This window comes from Ornithorhynchus anatinus, chromosome X1, assembly GCF_004115215.2.
Source record: "Ornithorhynchus anatinus isolate Pmale09 chromosome X1, mOrnAna1.pri.v4, whole genome shotgun sequence".
Taxonomy (NCBI): Eukaryota; Metazoa; Chordata; class Mammalia; order Monotremata; family Ornithorhynchidae; genus Ornithorhynchus; species Ornithorhynchus anatinus.
Genome location: NC_041749.1, coordinates 20,792,760 through 20,815,033, shown reverse-complemented (window position 1 = coordinate 20,815,033; position 22,274 = coordinate 20,792,760). Strand labels below are relative to the sequence as shown.

The 22,274-nt window shown below is 43.5% G+C and overlaps 1 protein-coding gene across 3 annotated transcripts in view; it reads left to right on the top strand.

Annotated features, from left to right (window-relative positions):
• Positions 1–22,274, top strand: part of DOCK2 (dedicator of cytokinesis 2) — a 359,556-nt gene that overhangs the window by 34,996 nt on the left and 302,286 nt on the right. For all 3 annotated transcript variants that reach the window (XM_007673344.3, XM_029050179.2, XM_039910387.1), the window contains 8 exons: positions 1,621–1,756; positions 1,913–2,067; positions 8,337–8,418; positions 11,459–11,594; positions 13,569–13,644; positions 15,368–15,444; positions 15,786–15,911; positions 17,122–17,246. In XM_007673344.3, coding sequence (XP_007671534.1) covers positions 1,621–1,756; positions 1,913–2,067; positions 8,337–8,418; positions 11,459–11,594; positions 13,569–13,644; positions 15,368–15,444; positions 15,786–15,911; positions 17,122–17,246 — 913 coding nt within the window. The remainder of the gene's footprint in view (positions 1–1,620; positions 1,757–1,912; positions 2,068–8,336; positions 8,419–11,458; positions 11,595–13,568; positions 13,645–15,367; positions 15,445–15,785; positions 15,912–17,121; positions 17,247–22,274) is intronic.

Genomic DNA, 22,274 nt, shown 5'->3' with positions numbered 1-22,274 from the left:
GGCCCAGTTGGCTGAGTAGCTGAAGGGGAGATGAGAAAGAAAAATAGAAAAGGAGTTTTTAAATTTCAGAACAATTGGAAATTTATCAAACTCACCTATTTCAACTATCTCCCTAAAACTCAAGTTTTTGGGTTCGAGAGTATGATTTATTCATAATTTTAAATATGGAATTCACTAGATAAATTTTGAAGTGTGAGAACTAGCTTAGATGAGTAGATTAAAATATGCAGCAATTATACATGATGCTTAGGCCTCAGGGTGTTATCCGCTCTGTTATTTGTGTTAATTATTCATTAACCCCTATTACCCAGCCCATAGATTTCAGCTTTTGTTATGCAACGTTGCATGGTAAGCCCGGATGTGGGTTAATGACTGAAACCATTTTTATTTTGCCCTGCATGAAGTGGACAGACATAGTTCCGTGATTCCAAAAATTTTTGAGGCAAGAACTCTTGAGGCAAAGGCCCAACTGCCTTTTAGATATCAGAAGAACTTATGTACGCGAAGCAGTCAAATTGATCATTTGTTTAGCGCTTACTGTTCTGAGTGCTGGGGTAGATATAAGATAATCGGCTTGGACACGGCCCTGTCCCACATGGGGCTCACAGTCTTGATCCCCATTTTACAGATAAGGGAACTGAGGCACAGATAAATTAAATGACTTACCCGAAGTCACACAGCAGCCATGTGGCAGAGTCTGGAATTAGATCCCATGTCTTCTCACTCCCAGGCCCATGCTCATTCCACTACGCCACGGCGATTATGGATGCTGAACCAAGATGTTCTGCCTCCTCAGGGAAGCCCAGGAGACACAGTTCAACAGGCCTAGAGAATGGGCTGGGGGGAGGTTGGGTATTTGAATAGGATATTTCATTCCCCATCTTCAAGGCCTTGCTAAAAATAACATATTCTCCAGTAGGTCTTCACTCCTCTCATCTCCCTCATTCCTTCCCAGCTGCCACTTCAGGAATCCTGGGTGACCTAAGAATTTAGGTCTTCATCCCTTTGTCCAAGTTGCACTAAGGACATCTTTGCTCTCTCTTGATTCTTCCTACCTGAATTTAATCATAAGGATGGTACTCATTAAGAACTTACTATGTGCCAAGCACTGTCCTAAGCACTGGGGTAGATACAAGTAGATACAGAGTCCCTGTCCCACATGGAGCTCACAATCTAAGAATGAGGGAGTAGGATTTAATCCCCATTTTACAGAGGAGTCAAGTGAATTGCCCAAGGTCACACAGCAGACACATGGCAGAGGCGGTTTTAGAACCCAGGCCCCCGATTCCCAGTCCTGTGGTCTTTCCACTAGGTCACGTTGCTTCTCTATTTTACATTTTTACCTTCTACTTAGTTTGCGTTCTTTCTCCTGCACTAAACTGCATGGTTCCTGAGGGCAGAGATCAGTTCCACTGTAGCGTACTCTCCCAAGGGCTTAGAACAGAGTACGTGCTTAAGCACTTTGTACAGTGATCTTCACAGAATAAGTACTCAATAAATGCTATCGGATGATTGTGGCAGAACCAGAGTACTTAAAACTGTATTTGAAAAGATTTAGCCTCTGTCATGTAAACAGTTTCCCCACTTTACTGTACCTCACATTCAGTCTTTGATCTGCAGGATTCTTGAACTAGATCTGATTGTTAGAGATGAAGATGGAAATATCTTGGATCCAGATAAAACCAGTGTCATCAGCCTGTTTCACGCTCATGAAGAAGCGACTGATAAAATCAACGAGCGCATCAAGGAAGAAATGGTAAGTGGTGTTGAGCAGACCAAGGAGGAAAGAAATTCAAAAGAAAGTCTTATTAAGCTTCTGATTATCCAGGGTGTCCTTTGCCCGGATATTGGGGCTCTGCATAATGTTGGACCGTTTTTCCTCATTTTTCTCTTTTTTCTACTTGCTAAACAGTCAAAGGATCAGCCAGATTATGGGATGTATTCCCGGATTTCCTCATCCCCCACGCACAGCCTCTATGTCTTTGTGAGAAATTTCGTGTGCCGAATTGGGGAAGACGCAGAGCTCTTTATGTCTCTCTATGACCCAAACAAACAAACAGTCATAAGGTAGGTGGCACGCTACAAATGTCCTCCTGGGCTTCCCTAGGGGCATGGACAGAGAAAAGGAGGAGCCTGTCCTCCCGTCTGTGGCCTGGCACAGATTTGGGAGAATCTGAGACCTTCTCTCTGGCATCATTCTCCTCAGAGGATCCATCTTGGTGGTTGTTTTGCTCCCTTCTTCGGCCTGCTATTTCCAGGATAATTCTTGTATACAGTGCAGTGTAAGAATCAAGCACTTAATCATATTTATTGACTGCTTACCATTTGCAGAACACTGTACTAAGAGCTTGGGAGAATACCATATTACAGTGTTGGTAGACGTGTTGGCTGTCCATGGCTGTCTTTCTACTTGTTGGCTATACCCTCTATCCTGACAGGAACACACTTGGCAGGGATGAGAGTATCTGAGTGTGAGTGATGCTACTACTAATAATGATAATAGTGTCATTGTTAAGCACACGCTATGTGCCAAGCACTGTACAAAACATTGGAAAAGCTAGAAGATAGGTTGGAAACTGTCCCTGTCCCACGAGGAGCCTACAGTCTAAGAGGGAGAACAGGTGTTGAAGCCCCATATTACAGATGAAGAAACTGAGGCAGGGAGAGGTTAAATGAGTTGCCCAGGGTGACAACAGGCAAGAGGAGGAGCCAGGATTAGATCCAGGTCCTCTGATTCCCAGGCACATCCTCTTTCCACTAGGCCATTCTGCTTCTCTGCAGTATATTCACTTCCTTTTGTGGAGGTTCTCAGTCCCGGGTTTCAGTGACAGGGTCGAGGAGGGGCGTTATATCCTATCCCTCCTTGATTTCTTCACCAGCCTCCTTGCTCACCCCCCTGCCTCCTATCTCTCCCTACGCTGGTTCATGCGTCACTTTGCTGTCCAGATCATTTTTCTAGGAAAACATTCAGTCTATGTTTCCCCACTCCTCAAAACTTCCAGTAGTTGCCCATCCACCTTCACATCAAGCAGAAACACCTTACCATCGGCTCTAAAGTGCTCAATCACCGTGCCTCCTCTTACCTTACCTCACCGCTCTCCTTCTACAACCCGGCCTGCACACTTTGCTCTGCTAATGCTAACCTGCTTGCTGTAATTCAGTCTTATCTATCTTGCCCCCAATGTCTCTCTCACATCCTGTCTCTGGCCTAACGCCCTTCCTTTTCATATCCGACAGATGATTACTCTTCCCATCTCCAAAGCCTCACTGAAGGTTCCCCGACTAGGAATTGCACCCATTATTCATCCCTCCCTCAGCCCCACAACACTGCGGTACTTATCCATTTATTTATATTGATGTACGTCTCTCCCTCTAGTCTGTAAGTTCACTGTGGGCAGAGAACGTGTCTACCAACTCTCTTATACGCTCTCAAGTGCCTAGTACAGTGCTCTGCACACAGTAAGCACTCAATAAATGTGATTGATTGATGAGTTTGTGCAAATTTGGGCCTCCCCAGCAGGGGCCAGTTTTAGGGACAAGCAAAGTGACTGTCCCCTAGTTTCACTAATTTGAAATGACTTCCTTCTGGACTCCACCTCTTCCCAAAGGCGTAAAGTCTCTGGCCTGAGCCATTGAGTCCGGAGGACCGCCTAGCCTTTCCACCCGAACACACACGTGTCTGATGGCCCTGGGCACGTCCAGGGCTGGAAAGGGAGAATTATGTGAGGAACTCCCTCCTTCTTTTACTTCTGCACTGAGGCTCACTCTCTCCTTGGACCCAGCTCAGGGAATCCCCAGTTTCCCTGGTCCCATATAGAATGAGTGGTTTTATAATAATGATGGCATTTATTAAGCGCTTACTATGTTCACAGTATTATTCTAAGCGCTGGGGTAGATACAAGGTAATCAGAGTGTCCCATGCAGGGTTCACAGACTTCATCCCCATTTTACAGATGAGGGAACTGAAGCCCAGAGAAGTTAAGTGACTTGCCCAAGGTCACACAGCTGAACCAATGACCTCTGACTCCTAAACCCGGGCTGTTTCCACTAAGCCACGCGAACAGAGTTCTTGGAGAGATAGTTCTGCTTTTTAGACCTTCCCCTGCCCCTACCCCACCTATGTAATGTTTGCTTATCTGGGGCTGCCGATCTTTCCATCACATCCTCTTGCCATTTAGGATTGCCTGTGATAAGACTTTTTAATATGAACTGTTGAGCTTGACTCTGCTTTGGTTTGAGAACCTGTGCTGAGCATGATGTTTTTCATGGAATCAGGGCTACCTGTGGTCTGTAACCCCTTCCAGGTAGAGCACTGAGAATGGGAGCGATGGCAGCTTGGCTTCCTTGGGGGTTCATAGGGCATGATATGCTCAGTGGCTTGCGTGGAACCGCACTGGGCAGGGCAGTGAACCGCCTCAGGTTGGATAGCTGTAGTGGAGGCTGAGGACCATTCCTGACTATGAGTGAAGTCTTTGTAGACTGACCATTTGAAGATCTGAACACTCACCCCAGTGATCTTTTCCACGATCATCCACCTGCAGGTTTGGTAACGTCGTATGTTTTATCTTAGAAAATAAAGGCATTTTTGGTGGATTAATATTCAGTTTGCAAGATGGCCTGAGCCACTGGAATGATCTGCCTTTGGGGATGTTGCATGGGGAGAGTCCAGATGGGTTTCAGGGGACTTCTGATTCAGGACATATGAAAGTAAACTGAAGCAGGTCCTCAAACACCACGATGATCTGAAAGACCAAGCTGGCTTGGGAATCCTTATGATGTTCTGTCGTGTTGTTTTTCATCTGCGAAGTTAGTGTGAGACTGGGGAGGGAAAGTAGGATCCCACTCTCATTTTAGACTCAGGGACTGGAACTGGGTGCTCTAAACAGCTGTTTAGTGATGGTAGGAAGTTGTGATTCTTTAAAAATAACCCAGTTTAGGTAGTGTTTCTCCTGCTGATGATTATTTAAGCACCTATTTATTTTTAAACATTTCTCCCCCAACTGAAGTAATGTGCCATTCCACTTCATTCCCCCAGAAAAATGCCCTAACAGTGCCTACGCGGATTTTTCTTCCTACTAGATTTTGTTCAATAGCCTCAGGCTGCAGTGATTATATCCAATATACATTTATTTTGTTTTAGATTTATACGGCAACTTGCTTTATGAGCTTCCCTGCTCAGTAAATGACAATTAATTCAAGTTGCTTAATTGGGGCAGGATAGAATGGCAGATATGAAAAATCCAGAGGATACTGGAAGCACAGTGGTCTAGTGGATAGAGCATGGGCCTGGGAGTCAGAAGGAGCTGGGTTCTAATCCTGATTCAGGCACTTGTCTGGCTTGTGACCTTGGGCAAGTCACTTAACTTCTCTGTGCCTCAGCTACCTCGTCTGTTAAATGGGGATTAAGATTGCAAACCCCCTGTGGGACAAGGGCTGTGTCCAACCTGATTATCTTGTATCTACCCTAGAGCTTAATACTGTGCCTGAAACATAATAAGAGCTTAACAAATACCATTTATTAAAATGTTCTGTTCTCTTGAATGTAAATGCTGTTTGCTCATTTGGGGCACACCTGGCCTGAAAGAAGTGACCCCCGGATGACTGTGTCTCCCCGGCTGCCTTGGGGACAAATTTTCAGCCTGCACATTTTCTCAGCAGTGAGAGTGGCTGGAGGTGGTTTTCAGTTAACCAGAACTATATTAGAACTCTAGCTTTCTGAGAGTCAGGAGCAGGTTGTTGACCACTGGGAATTATTCCTTTGGAAATTCTGTTGGCTGTAATCCTCGTAACTTCCCCTGTAGACTTTAAACTCCTTATGGGAAGGAATTAATAATAATAATCATATTTGTTAAGCGCTTTCTATGTTCCAAGCACCGTTCTAAGTGCTGGGGTAGATAGAAGGTAATCAGGTTGTTCCTCTTGGGGCTCAGAATCTTAATCCCTATTTTACAGATGAGATAACCGAGGCACAGAGAAGTTAAGTAACTTGCTCAAGGTCACACAGCAGACAAGTGGCATAGCTGGGATTAGAACCCACTTCCTCTGGCTCTCAAGCCTGTGCTCTTGCCACTAGGCCAAACCAACTATATTATAAATCAATAAATGGTTCTTATTGAATGCTTACTGTGTGCAGAGCACAGTACTAAGTAATGTTGGTATTTGTTAAGCACTTACTATGTGCAGAGCACTGTTCTAAGCGCTGGGGTAGATACAGCGTAATCAGGTTGTCCCACGTGAGGCTCACAGTTAATCCCCATTTTACAGATGAGGTAACTGAGGCACAGACAAGTTAAGTGACTTGCCCACAGTCACACAGCTGACAAGTGGCAGAGCCGGGATTCAAACCCATGACCTCTGACTCCCAAGCCCAGGCTCTTTCCACTGGGCCACCCTGCTTCTCAAGTACTTCAGAAGTACTTTCCCCCGATTAGACCGTAAGCCCGTCAAAGGGCAGAGACCGTCTCTGTTACCGATTTGTACATTCCAAGCGCTTAGTACAGTGATCTGCACATAGTAAGTGCTCAATAAATACTATTGAATGAATGAACTGGGGAAAGTTCAATACAACAGAGTTGGTAGACACATTCCCTGCCCACAGGGAGCTTTCAGTTTAGAGGGGGAAACGGACATTAAAAATAAATTACAGATAAGGATATAAGTGCTATGAGACTGAGGCTGGGGTAAATATCACTGCTTTAAGGGTACGGATCCAAGGAAATAGATGACACAGAAAGGAGAAGGAGTAGGAAAAATGAGGGCTTAGTTGGGGAAGGCCTCTTGGAGAAGATATAATTTTAATAAGACCTTGAAGGTGGGGTGATTGTTGGTCTGTCATATATGAAGATGGAGGGAATTCCAGCCTGAAGGAGGTACATATCTGTAATTTATTTTTTTATATTAATGGCTGTCTCCTCCTCTAGACTGTAAGCTTGTCGTTGGCGAGGAGTCCGTTTATTGTTATATTGTACTCTCCGAAGCACTTAGTACAGTGCTCTGCACCCAGCAAGCGCTCGATAAATATGATTGAATGAATGATATGTGCAAGGGATTATCAGTGAGATAGAAGAGGACACCGCCAGTGATTGGGTTAGCGGTAGAGCAGTGAATTATGCGGGCTGGGTTGTAGTAGGAAATCTACAAGGGAAAGTAGGAGGGGGACAGCTGGCTCTCTGCTTTAAAGTAAGGAATTTCTGGTTGCTGTGGAGTTGGATGGATAACTATTGGAGTTTTTGAGGAATGGGAAGATGTGGACTGAATGTGTTTTAGAAAAATGATCCAGGTAGCAGAATGAAGTAAGGACTGGAGTGGGGAGAGACAGGAGGCAGGGAAGTCGGCAAAAAGGCTGATGCAGTAGTCAAAGCGGGATAGGATTAGTGCTTGGATCCGTTTAGCACAGTGTTCTGCACGTAGTAAACGGTCAATAAATACCATGGATTGATTGAATTCTCTTCCTTTCCGAGTTGGCTAGTCTTAGGCTGCACCCCACTTTAACCAGAAACATTTTTCCTGATAGGTTTGATGTTGTGATTCCCAGTGGCCGGTTGGAAATACGAAGGGTGGTCACAATTGCTGTAGAGGTTTGTGCTTTGTAGAGAGGTTTGGAAGTACAGTTTCTCTGAGGAAAATATGCCCACCATTTTGAAGACCTAGTTGAGCTGCTTCTTACTCAGCACCATGAGGGTATGTGATGCATGCTCTTTGCCTTGCGTTGGCTTCTCTCCCAAAGAAGCTCAGCCTGCAGCTGGCAGCAACCACTTTCTGAACCCATAAACCTCACCAGCTGTGGATAGATGATGCTGGCTTAACCTTTTAGATGACTTTTCTAATTTATAGCAGCCTTTCTCCCCAAAGGAAATTGTTGAGGCTTGTGTTTTATTCCTAACAGGTTTGGGAGTCAAGGACCTGGCCACATATTACCTTTATCAAAGATTCCTGAAAATGCACAAGCTCTTTGTCAGACACGGCCTGGTAGTCACCGAGGGAAAAATCAATTAAAAAAAATCCTCTGGATGGAGTCTGCCTCATTAGCTTGCTGAAGGTTTCAGCTGGTTAAATTGTGGACCTAGCTTAAAAGCAAAACATTGTCTTCTATTAGGTTTTAATCATTGGATTGTTTGGAAACTGGCCTTTTTGATAGTTCTGCTTTTCAACTCTGATTTTAATGAATCTATCAGGAAGGGTGGGGTGAGGAGAGGAGGACACCTGGGAAAAGAGAGAAAGCTATGCATATGTCACTCTAGGCTCATGTTGCATATATCATGTCCCTTGGTGCTACGTATGCTGAGCGTGATTTTTAAACCGTCTGACAAGCGAATATGTTCCTTATTTTTCTCCAGTGAAAATTACCTGGTTCGATGGGGCAGTAAAGGCTTTCCAAAGGAAATTGAAATGCTGAACAACCTGAAGGTAGTCTTCACGGTGAGTAGGCCCTCTGGCTTCTGTGGGTTTCACTTCAGTTTCCCCATGTTGCACCTGGGATTTGTAGTTAAAAATGTTCCCTTACCCAGTTGGGAGAGGCAGAACTCCGGATTCAGACAACAGAGGGAGCCTCAGTAACTGACTCGGCCATTGGGCATCACTCTGTCTGCCGTTTTCCTGGCGTTAAAATAGAGATGGTAATCCGGTCTCACTCATATGGAGGTTGTCAGAATTAATAACTGTACTGAGATCACTGGGTGAAAAGGTCAGCAGAAGAATCAGTTCATATTAAAATCAAACCATTGCCATGATGAACGATTTCTCTGACTACATTTTGTGCCTCTACCCTGAAATGGGAAAAGGCAAAGAGCCAGAGGGGAGGCAGAGCTTTATATACCCTGTTTTTCCTCAGGAATTTTGCCGTGTCCCTTGCCCAGGCTTATGTTTTGGGATAGTAGAACTTTAGTGTGGCATTTCATCTGCCAAAACCTCTGGACATGAGACTTGGGTGGTGTGCTGGGAATAGACTGTGGAATGAGTATGAACACATGAAGGCACTGAGGGAAGGCTGGGATTGGGATCGGGACCGCGACCATTAGTTTGCTCCAGGAATGGCCATCTATTAAATTCCCTTCCCTGCTTTACAATCATTTCCCACTTACAGGCCATTAAATGTGATGCCTCGTGTCTTGTATTTGGTTACAGTTCAAATGCAGTATGTATTTTATTCTGCTTCTGTTTTCTGGGAATTAACGAAATAAAAAAGAATAGCTCAGAGCAAAAATGGGCTGTAGGAGTGATAGTCATATATTATCATTGGTTGGATAAAGTTTTCTTGACATTTATTAATGGGTCCTGTTTTTGTTTATCTAATATTAGTAATGGGGGGTGTTGTTTATTCTCCAGGCAAATATAGAAAGCTTATTAAACCAGGAGACAGATGTTCTAAATGAAGAAGAAGGACAAGAAAATCAATCATATGTTCCTTTTGTGAAGAACTAACCTGAGATTTTCGATCTCCATGTAAATAGGAAGGAAAGGGCATCGATAAATATGGGCCAGTTGTACATTCCAAGGGCTTAGTACACTGCTCTGCACATAGTAAGCGCTCAGTAAATACTATTGAATGAATTAATGAAGTCTAGTCTAACTTCCAACAGCCCACTGAGTGGAATTCTGATTCCTGAATAAGTGAAATTACTGAAAAAAGTGGACTTGAGTATTTCCCCGTTTTGGTGGGCAGGGAGAGGCTGTCCTATTTCAAAAGGAAACTGAACGTTTATTTCACCACCAGAATATGCTTCCCAGCCTTTTGCGGCCACATTATCTGTTGTGCCAGGTACACCTCGGGGAGGGCTGCATCTATCTGAAAGCAGTGGGGCTCAAGCCATGAAGGCAACTCTTCATTCATTCAATCATATTTATTGAGCACTTAGTGTGTGCCGAGCACTTTTTACTAAGCCCTTGGCTGAGTACGATAATACAAAAAACAGACACATTCCCTGCCCAAAACAGGCTCACGGCCTTTTGATAGCCTCGGCCTTGTACTGCCAATGCCCATTTGGTAGTTGGAGTGCACCAGCAACAGCAGTTACTGTTGTCTCCCTGCTCTGATGAGAACCGGCCTTTGGTTTCTTCTCACGAACCCTACTTGCCATATGCAAGGCGCATCCCCCAAACAGAGATGTGCACAAAAACGTGTTTCTCGACTTAAGTTTTTGAACAGGAAAAATTTAGCAGCATGGCCAGGGAAAGCAGCATGGCCTAGCGGATAGAGCACAGGCCTGGGAGTCGGAAGGACCTGGGTTCTAATGCCGGCTCTGCCACTCATCTGCTGGGTGACCTTGGGCAAGTCACTTAACTTCTCTGTACATAAGTTTCCTCATCTGTAAAATGGGGATTCAAACTGTGAGCCTCATGGGGGACAGGGACCGTGTCCAACCTGATTAGCTTGTATCCAGCCCAGCGCTTAGAACGGTGCTTGCCTCAAAGTAAGGGCTTAACAAATACCATCATTATTATTCTCTGGGTAAAACATTTATCAGCTTACAATAATCTTTATGGCTGGCCTGTAATTGGGAATCTTTGAACTCTAGTACTTCCAGAGCTGTGGGAGAATCTGGAACATTTTATCCCTTTCTCTCTTTAATAATAATAATGTTGGTATTTATTAAGCACTTACTATGTGCAGAGCACTGTTCTAAACGCTGGGGTAGTTACAGGGTAATCAGGTTGTCCCACGTGAGGCTCACAGTCTTAATCCCCATTTTTCAGATGAGGTAGCTGAGGCACTGAGGAGCTCTTTCCACTGAGCCATGCTAATTCTCCATTTGCTCTCTCTTTCTTTCTCCATCCTTCCTTCCTTTTAAAGTCCTTTTTGTTGTAGTGCTGGAGAAACTGTCCACTGGGCCAGGTAGAGGGCCGCTCTATCAACCCCTGGGGAATGATTGCCTTTCTCTGCCTCCCTTCTTCTCTCCCTGTCTTGCTCCCAGTGTGTAAGAGAGGGAATGACGCGGCTCCTTCCGTTTTTGAAAATAATGGGTAAATTATGGTAAGAGGTCCCTCGGGATCCCCGTGGTGCTCATCTTGTATCAGTCCCATAGCCAACATTCCAGAGGTGATCATCTCATTTCTTCCCTCTGGTGCTGAAACCACTTAATTTAACTTGTGAGGCACATGTCCTGCCTAATGTAGTGGAACGCAATAATAAATGCTGTTGATTGACTGACTTTTTAACTGACCAGACTCTGTTATGTGGTATTTTACGAGTACAATTTGGATGTGTCTCTTAGCTCTCTTCCCCAGATTTGTCATCTGTAAAGTGGGGGTAATAATGCCTGTCTTTAACCCCCTTCAGGACCAGTAGATGGATAAAGTAGGCTCCATAAAGTGCAGCTGCGCATACGTAAGGCGTGACTGCTGGTAGGGTTTTTATTGGATGTGTGACTTTCTAGACTATGCATTTTGGGCAGGATTTTGAAGATTAATAGAAATAGACATAATAATGCAAATATTGTAACTCTTCCTTATCTACCTATAGGATCTTGGAAACAAAGACCTCAACCGGGACAAAATTTATTTGATTTGTCAAACAGTGAGGGTTGGAAGGATGGATCTTAAAGAAACTAATTCAAAAAAATACACCCAGGGACTGAGACGACCATTTGGGGTGGCAGGTAACAGTGTAAATATGATGAGAATGTTTGAAGTCTTTGTCTCTATTAGTAACTCATTAATTTTTATCTTCCTTTATGTTTTTTATGGCTGAAGTAAAAATTTATTTTCCCATTTAAGCCAGACAATTTAAGACCATAAAAACGTTTTGCTGAGGAACAAGTTAAAATAATTAGTGATTGGTGCCAGCTTTACGGTGAACATAATTGATCATTGGATTCCCGGGTCTGGGAGCCGGGTGTTAGGTAAATGACATTCTTGGTAGTCAGCCTGTTCTTCCTTAAGCTCCTGAGAGGAAAGGATGATATCAGTGATGTCTAGTTACAGAGAACAAATTACATTAAATCAACATCCAAAAGGAGAAATCCCATCCCAAAGAACAAATGTTCAGTCATCACATTTTCTGATGAAAACCAATACTTAAATGAGTGGCCGGAATTGTTAAGAAGTTTCATAAAGGAAACATGACCAAGCCACAGGGCTCTTGGTTCTTTTTTTAGCTCTCGCTCTTGCAGAATTCAGCATGTTGAGATTAAAGAAACCAACTGATGCCAAGGTTTCTTTGAGAAGAAAACCCAAAATGTTTCTCGTGAATTTCCGACACCTTTGAACAGGAAGGCTCTTTCATTGAGTCCTACCTGGCATGGCAGAAAGAGGCTCCCTGTGGTGAGCATTAATTCTAGCCCTTTCTCAAAGGGACCTGCTGCAAATTTAGCAGAGGGATGGAAGCAGTGTCTGGGAGATCCTCAAATTGCTTTGAATGTGCATTTTTCACATGAAAATTGACAGCACCTCTGAGATATTACAGGAAACCATGAGGGTTTTTCTATAAATAGATCATGGCTTCATCCTTCCCCTGTTTGAAGAACTGAAATGGGAACCTTCTCTCTACTGTCAAGTACAGAACCCCTTCACTGGTGACTAATAATAATCATCATAATGGTATTTGTTAAGCACTTACTATGTGCAAAGCACTGTTCTAAGCACTGGGGGGATACAAGGTGATCAGGTTGTCCCACGTGGGGCTCACAGTTTTAATCCCCATTTTACAGATGAGGTAACTGAGACACAGAGAAGTAAAGTGACTTGCCCAGTCACACAAGCGGTAGAGCTGGGATTAGAACCCATGACCTCTGACTCCCAAGCCCGGCCTCTTTCCACTGAGCCATGCTGCTTCTCCATCGGTTAACCTCATCAGGGAGCCACTCCTTTCAATCAATCAATCGAATGATCGTGTTTATTGAGCACTAACTGTGTGCACAGCACTGTACTGAGCGCTTGGGAGGGTACAGTAGAGTTGGTAGACACAATCTTTGCCTTCGAGGAGCTCACAGTCTTGTGAGGGAGTCGGGGGAAGTGATGTAATTATTTTCCAAAGGAGAGAAGTAAGTGGAAACTTGGCCTGAGTACATGACTGGGTTCTAGTCCTGGCTCTGCTGTTAACGTGCTGTACATGTAACCTTGAAAGGTCAACTTCCCCTTCTGGACTTTTGAGTGCTGCTGGAATTTTTTTTTTTTCAAGGAATGAGTAGGTGTCATAATGGCATAGTTTGCCACAGATCAGAGATGGGCATCAGCACTAGAGACAGAAGGGAGCCGAAAGATCATTTTAAAAATCCCCAAGCAAGCCCAGATAAATTTAAACAATGTCTCTCCATTGGCCCTCTTTTTTTTTTAATTTAGTGTTAAGGGTCAACAATGTGGCAAAGGAAACTGGGTTTTGCTATGTGATGGGAAATGTGAAAAGAAGGTCAAACGTTCCCTATTTCCTACTTTCTAAAGTTCAGACACTTCCTTCTAGACTATTCTCATGGGCAGGGAGTGTGTCTGCTAATTCCATTGTACTATACTCTCCCAAGTGCTTAGAACAGTGCTCTGCACATAGTAAGTGCTCAAAAAATGTCATCTATTGATTGATTTGTTCCTCTTAAGGATAAAGTGGTCTTTTTCCTGATTAATTTCTGTCGTTTTTCTAGTTATGGATATAACAGACATCATCAAAGGAAAAGCCGAAAGTGATGAAGAGAAACAGCATTTCATTCCCTTCCACCCGTAAGAGATTCCCATGACATTTTTCATATCTTAGTATGAAAAACAATTCAAAACTCCACCCAAAATCTGTCAGACATGTTCTCTGAAGACACTCTGAGTCTGTGATTCCACTTCTTTTAGAGGCTTCTTCATAGGAGAGATTGTTTGATAAACTAAAACTGGAGAGAAAAATTGAGATTCTGGTACTTTGTGAAACAGAGATGAAGGCATAAGGAGGGTGGGCATAGGAGAGATGAGAGTCAGAGTGACACTTTTCTGCTCTGAAAAGGAGCCCAAGGTAGATTGGGTTATAGTGGCTTCCAGCATCAGAATGAACGTGAGCCTCTTTGCTGAGAATGTTTGGCTCTCTGTTGCCGGCCAAAACCTCCCAATTCCAGTAGGCAGTATTGGACCTCTCCTTCTTGTTTTAACTTCTGCCAGGGGAGTTCTTGCCAATTCAGAGATCTCTCCTGACAATTTAGCTGACAGATTTTGGAGAGAGGCAGGACCCTGGGCGAATTGAGAGGAGCGATTTAACCGATTCCATCAGTTCCAGGTTACGAAGTTTATTACGTACAGGTTAGGATGGTGGAAGAAAGACTCCAGCGTATATTCTTTCTAGGTTTAGGTTCTTGCTCTTCTCAACCGTTCATAATTTTACATTGGTTTCCAAATTGAAATTGGGCTTGATTTGATGTTCAATGAGATTTCAGGTTCTGCTTATTGAGAGTGGGTGCTATTGGACACAATAATAATAATAATTATTATTATTATGATATTTATTAAGCACTTACTATGTGCCAAGTGCTGTTCTAAGCCCTGGGGTAGGTACAGCTAATCAGGTTCCCTACGTGGGGCTCACAGGCTTAATCCTCCTTTAGCAGATGAGGTAACTGAGGCACAGAGAAGTTAAGTGGCTTACCCAAGGTCACACAGCAGACAAAGGGCAGAGTCGGGATTAGAACCCACGTCCTCTAACTCCCAAGCCCGGCTCTTGCCACTAAGCCATGCTGCTTCACTGTAGAAGTTGTGTTGTTTGAGAAATCATTTAAAAAATTTGCTCTGTATAGTCTGGACTTTGAGTGTCAGACCCTACTTCCTGGCCTCTCCCAGTAGAAGTTGGAAAGCAGGATGGATTATGGTTTATCATCTTTTATGCTTGTATTAATTAATGTTCCAGGAGACTGGATTCCTTCCAATCGCCATCCGTCTATTGTAAGGCAGAGTGAATCGTGAATATATGTGTCTAAGTACAACTATGTATTTGGAGTAGACGTGTGCTTAGGTGCACGTGTGAGAATTTGTGTGGGCCTTGTAAATCATCGATTGGATCTCGATCTTGAAGCTGACCTTGGAAATGATGTCTGGCGGTAAATGTTTGTGGACAACAGTGTTGGCAAAACCGAAGCTGGCTCCAGTGAAGACCTGAATTTCATTTCTGAGGGTATATGATGACCTGCAGTCTTATCAGTCATTCAAAAGAATTCATTGTGTGCAGAGCTCTGTACCAAGTGCTCAGGACAGTACATCAGTTGAGTTGGTCGGCATTATCCCTGACCTCCAGGAATTTACAATCTGGAAGACCACTTCACGGCCCACTGTATGTTGTAAGAAACATCTAGCTGATAGAGGGAGGTTCCACAGGGGTTGAGCATGATAATTTATCGGGACCTCTATTGTTAGGAGACTATGCCTCACTCTCCCGGCTAACTGTGGACTCATCAGGTTGTCATATTTCCCCCAGGGTAGCTGCTGAGAATGACTTCCTACACAGCCTTCTGGGCAAAGTCATAGCCTCCAAAGGAGACAGCGGTGGCCAAGGTAAAAGCATCGAGAATGGAGATAGACCACTCATAAGAAATCCATGGTTGGGAGAGCACTCTGTTAGGGGATCGGGACCTGGTTTTAAAGTCCGTACCCCGAATGGTCAGCCCACTTTTCACAGGTTTCTGGGAGAGATAAGGCAATCTGGAAGTGAAGTCAGTTCTGTCATTGAATCACCCTTCTGCTTTTCTGAAGCCTGGCTTAAGAGGCCCTATGCCACTGTCCTCCAGAGCAGGTGGAAGCGGGGGTCGGGTATTGGGTACGGGGAAACAAAAGTGATGAGATCTGAATGTCAACCCTGAAGAAGCGGCACCATCACCAATCGTGTTTTCTCTTAGGCCTTTGGGTGACGATGAAAATGCTCGTGGGAGACATTGTACAGATAAGGAAGGACTATCCCCATCTTGTGGACAGGACTACAGTTGTAGCCCGGAAGCTTGGATTCCCTGAGATCATCATGCCAGGTGGGAAAGCCGATAGCCAGAGTTACTATGGCTGTGCACAGCCAACTTCCAACTTTCAATTCTTACTTTAATAGGGAAATAGCAGGAGTTTCAAGCTCTTGGTTCAGGTCCGAGTGATTTTGACATCATTTCTAATAAAAGAGTGATTTCCTGTTTTTTCAAAACCAAATTACTGTCTAGTTTAAATCTAATGGATCTGGGGGCTCTATCTGTTAGTGGCCTCTGCTTCATGGAAAGATTTAAGTATAGATGGATTGAAACTGGCTTTGTGGGGTGGGTGGAGATTGGAATCACTTCTTTTTTAACTGGTATGTTGATAATAGAAGGGAAGATAAGGGTTATTAACTCAAAAGACTGTAGGTATTTATGCATCTATCCTGAAGCAATTTTCCCCCGGTAAATGGAGGAAATGCCTCTGTGTCCTTCAAGCTCTATACTCTGTCTCTGGCAGTGGCAGTGTGTTTGAAGGCACCGTGAGGTGGTTTTCCTCCTTCACGCCGAGCCTAATGTTTAAGGATAGACCATCTAATATTCCCAATCTTTGCTTTTATAAACTCAGTATGTCCCACATATTCATCAATCAATCCAAGCCCCTCTTGATCCTATTGATAGCTTCTGCCTGCTCACTTCCCAAGTTTTCCCTTGATGAATTATTCTGGGTCATCGGCATCTTTCCGAATAATTGATGTCTCAGTTTGCACCTCCAGGACCACGTCTGACTCTGGTTTTCCCTGTGGACATCCTTCCCTGATTGAACCTCCACTCATAGCTGAAGAAAAGCTGCTCTGTCCAGTTTCAAAAAAATAGAATTCTGTCCGAGCAATAAAAAGTTGTCGTTTCCAGGCAGCGATCGGTTGCAGCATCTTCTCTTTGCCTTCCCAGAAGATGTCACTACAGGATGAGAATTAAATGCTTTAAATTTTAGGAAGTAGCGTGGCTAGTTGGACCGATATAATGCTCCTACTCCTCTTCTTACTAATTTTCTAGGAGAGCTGTACCCTTCCCCCGCTAGACCTCCTCCCCACCACCTCCATCTTCAAAACCCAATCTCAGAGTAGGATAAGAATCCCTTGATTTATTCTGATTTCCATTTTCACACAGATTAGAGAGCAAAGCTTCTCAGGACCAGCCCCCTTCAAAGGGTGAAATTAATTGGCTTCTTTTCTTGTGCCTTTGATTATAGTGGCTAACTCTCCCCTCTCTGCCCTAGGGGATGTCAGGAATGATATTTACATCACACTGCTTCAAGGTGACTTTGATAAGTATAACAAAACGACGCAGAGGAATGTGGAGGTCATCATGTGCGTCTGTGATGAGAACGGGAAAGTGCTGCCAGTAAGAGATTCCTCAAACTTCGGGAGTGAAATGTGCAGGGGACTTTTTGATAACTGTCATGAATCCCCAGTTATTTTGTGCTCTTGTCTTAAAAAGAAAATCCTCTTTCCTGTGTTAGTCTTCATCTATGTCTCATTATTTGCAGCCTGATTCTGGTATGTTTTTCATTCCTACTCATCTAACCTCCTGCTCCATAATGAGAAGGCGTATATCTTCTCTCTGTCCCTGTTCCGCCTCGTGTCTTCTACAAGCCTTGTTCCATGGGTTTCAATTCACGAGTTACTACCAGGCAAAGAACCATTGAAACCAACATTAGGTTACACTCCGGGGACCTTTGCAGGCGTGACAGAGGACAGAAGGCAGAGGACGAAGGAGTTGAGTGCTTAGCACAGTGCTCTGCACGTAGTAAGCCCTCAATAAATACGATTGAATAAATGAGAGAGAAAGACAGACAGACAGGCACACAGAGAGACTGATTCTATGTAACAACCTAACGCTAGCAGAAACCAAGCCAATAAAGTTTATTCCTGAATTTGGCTCCAGGGGGCTAGTGTGGTATATTTCACTTTAGAATGCAGAGCACATAACTATAAATATTTATGCAGCATATGTCCTGCACAATATTCATCATGGGTGTTTACATATATTTACTTATTTCTCCCTTAAGATTCCCAGCATCTGTCCAAAGTGTGGGAGGATTTTATTTCTCCAATCCCCCTACATGCTGTTTAGTTGAAAATAACCTTAAATGCAAGGGGAAGTTAAAACATGGATAAATGTTCCATAGATGCCTCAGTGGATGACCAGATATGAAAACTAAAAAACCAGATCGGCTCCTGGGGAAGAGAAGCAAACTGTGAGGTTAGGGAAATGGCAAAGATAGGCACCTGCTCTGAGATCTGAAGGATCTCCATTCGCCCTTCTGCCTATTGTTCCAAGGGAAAAATAGAAACATTGCCTGTTTGCCCCCTTCCCACCCCCCGTAGTAGCGTGAGCATTATTGAAATGTGTAGAAATACACCCATTTGCTCGAAGCTCATTTAGAGACTGAGGTCGGGAAAAACCTGGACAACAAACTTCTTTCCCCGCGGGAGATCCCATAGGTTTCTGAAAAAAACCCACAAAAATAAATCAAAACCCCAAAACAATCGGAGATGAGAAAAATGCTCCACTAGACTGTAAAATCACTATGTGTAGGGAATGAGTATCAACTCTGCTGTTATTTTCCCAAATGTGTAGCACAGTGCTCTGCATACAGTAAGCACTCAATAGATAGCATTGACTGGTACTCATACAAAGGAAGGGGAAAAGATGAATTTTTATTTTAAGGAAAAAAAATATTCAGCAGTCTGCAGAAGACAGTTTGAAACTGTTTTTGTGCATCAACCTCTTGTCAAACTCTGTAACCTCGGGTTCATTGAATAATGCTGATATGCTCCTTGATATGCTAAAGAACAAATGATTGACTAAGGAGTAATTCTGTAAGAGGAATTCAGACTTCTTATCATATTACAGTTTGAACAAGCAACCCTTAATAAGAATTTATGTCACTTCTCCAAGTTACAGTACATGGTAAGCAAATACTTATCCTACAGATTACTGTATTAGTTACTTTTTGGAGCATTTTTATTCTGCGAGGAAACTCTGTGGTCTTAATTAGAAATTGCCACTTCATTTTTAAGGGAGTTAGGGAGGAGTTCAATTGCCTGACTTTTGAAAAATCTATATAAAGGCTGATTCAAGTCTCTTCTTTCCCCTTTTGCAAAAATACATTTTTCAGCCTAATTAATGACACACTGCACATTTATTTTCCTCCTGAAAGAAGTGTGCAGAATCCTGTGGAAAAGACCCTATTCAAGATATTTTTTAGAAATAAAACTGGATATGCTTTGCTCTGGATACATGCTGTTCTTAAGAGAGACCAGGGCAGAAAGGCCTAACAATGTCTCATCAGCATCCCATGCCAAATTTTATTCCAGTTCTCATTAATGCTTTTTGTACCAGGATTATTTTTTAACAATATAATAGCAAATTATGGGGAAGCACTTTCCATGTCCCGCATTATGTTATAAATCCTTCAAAGGCAGGGGCCCTATCTTCTACCTTAATTGTAGGCTCCCAAGTGCTGAAAACTGGGTCCTTCATAAATATTGAAGATGATAATGATGATGAGTAATAATGATAATATTTTTTTATGACAGCCTGATCTTCCTTACTATTCATCCCATATTTCCTTATAACAGGAGAAGAGCAGACTCATCTGAGTTCCTTTGCGGGCTTGCATGAGTCAACTTTAGAGAGTAGTGAAAAAATTACAGTGCAGTGAAGGAAACTGATTTGTCATTGTCAAAGAGGGTGGACTAGATTACCTAATAGCCTTCTTGATTTCTGGCAGATGAACTTTCAGTTTAGTTACTTGGTTGTTATTCTGGATATTTTCTTAAAAGGGAAAGTGTGCTTTCATGCCACTCCTAAACAAAACTTCATCACAACTTAGAAAATAAAACATATTTAACTCATCATAGTGCTGGAGCTGTGCCTTCCAATAATTTGAATGTCTTCACTTGATATTATTGTTTGTATCTACTCTCACACTCTATTAATGTATATTTGTCCATTTCAGTTTTCTTAACTTTGCCATTATATTTTAAATTCCTTGAGGGCAAGGATTGTGTCTTTTACTTTGGAATGACAAGGATTTTGTCTTTTATATTCATTTAATCATATTTATTGAGTGCTTACTGTGTGCTCAAGCACTGTACTAAGCGCTTGGAAAGTACTATTCTTTTGCTTCTAAATGTTGCCCCAAGAGCCATTCAAAAACTAATGTTGATGGAGATTAATGATGTACAAAGTACTTAACTTCTCAGTTTCCTCATCTGTAAAATAGGAATGAAATACCTGTACTTCCTCCTACCTAGACTGTGAACCCCATGTGAGGGGGGGACTGCATCCAACCTCCTTATCTTGTATCTACTTCAGATCTTACTACAGTTCTTGGCACATAGTAAATGCCTAACACATACCACAGTTATTTAGTGTGGAATAAAGGATAGTTTGGGCGAAACCTCAGAGTCAAGAGAATGAGGATTATGTATGAAGAGCTTCCAAAAGGCTATGGGCTTTTCTTAGACTGTGAGTCCCATGTGAGACAAGGGACTGTGTCTGACCTAATTGATTCATTCATTCAGTAGTATTTATTGAGCACTTACTATGTACACAGCACTGTACTAAGCACTTGGAATGTACAATTTGGCAACAGATAGAGACAGTCCCTGCCCAATATCGGGCTCACAGTCTAAACGGGGAAGACAGCAAATCAAAACAGAACAAAACAAAACAAGTTGTCTGGCGCAGACATCATCAAGATAAATAGAATCATAGATATATATATACATCATTAACAAAATAAATAGAGTAATAAATAATATATACAAATATGCACAGTGCTGAGCAGAGGGGAAGGGGGAAGAGCAGAGGGCGGGAGAAGGGGGGAATGAGGAGGGGAGGAGGAGCAGAGGGAATGAGGGGCTCAGTCTGAGAATGCTTCCTGGAGGAGGTGAGCTCTCAGTAGGGCTTTGAAGAGGGGGAGAGAGTTAGTTTGCAGATGTGACGAGGGAGGGCCTTCCAGGACAGCGGGAGGATGGGGGCCAGGGGTCGACAGCAGGACGGGCGCGAACAGGGGACAGTGAGGCGTGAGCGGCAGAGGAGCGGAGTGTGAGGGATGGGCAGTAGAAAGAGAGAAGGGAGGTGAGGAAGGAGGGGGCAAGGTGATGGAGAGCTTTGAAGCCAAGAGTGAGGAGTTTTTGTTCCATGTGAAGGTTGATAGGCAACCACTGGAGGTTTTTGAGAAGGGGAGTGACATGCCCAGAGCGTTTCTGTAGAAAGATGATCCGGGCAGCGGAATGAAGAATAGACTGGAGTGGAGAGAGACAGGAGGAAGGGAGATCAGAGAGGAGGCTGACACAATAATCCAATCCGGATATTGTGAGATCTTGTACCAGCAAGGTAACAGTTTGGATGGAAAGAAAGGGTGGATCTTGGCATACCTACCCTAGTGCTCTTTAGAACAGTGATTGACTCACAGTAAGCCCTAAACAAATACCATAAAAAAGGCAAGAATGGTTAGAATAGAAGGTGTGGTTTGGGTTCTAAAAGGAATGTGTGTCTGCATCCTTCCTACTCTTTCCTGGTGCCCTGCTCATCTTCCTCCATGCACAGTTGGACCTTTTTATGGGATGCCACAGATCATTCCTAAAAACTGCCTTTAGTTTCTGGTCCAAGTGAATATCACTGCTCCCCACTCCACTCTAGGCCTCAAGCAACAATAGGGCAACAGCCCATTTAAGATTTTTCAAACTCATCGTCAAAGCTTTTTGTGTCTTCTCCCCACACCCCAAGGGGACATTACTCAATCGAAATTAAGCAGATGCTTTCGCCTGTGCTAGAGGTTCTTTGTGAGAAAAACACAGGCAGGGTTGATCCCCTATATTTCCTTTGGAAGCTTTTTCTCAGGTGGAATCCTCTCTTGTAACAAGAACAGTGATGGCGAGGGCCCATTTCTTTGGTGGTGTGCCCAGTTATAGTGAGCAAGGCTGGTCTATGTGCTCAGGCTGGGGCAGGGCAGGGGACTGGAAAGCCTAAAGCAGGATTTAGCAAAACCGGCGGAGGGAATCACGTAGTCATGGCTGGGTGGAGAAGGTAAAACATTCCCTCACCCTGCTGTCCACCTCATTTGCTGCCATATTCTCCCTGCAAGAGAAGAGAAGAGCCCCGATCCCTAGACTGGCCTACTGCCCAAGTGCAGAATCATTCCAGCATTAGAAACTTGGCCTATTGGACCTCCACAGTCCTACAGGTACACATCTGGGACTGGATAGAAAAACTCTTCACAGAACACACTTTCTCTGACAAAGGAATGTGCTTTTTTAGCTGAGGAACACTAGTTCTGAACAGCGCCAGGCTGTGACGTGATTGTACATTTGATGCTTTCTCAGACAATATTTTTACAGTGTTTGCTGCAAATTC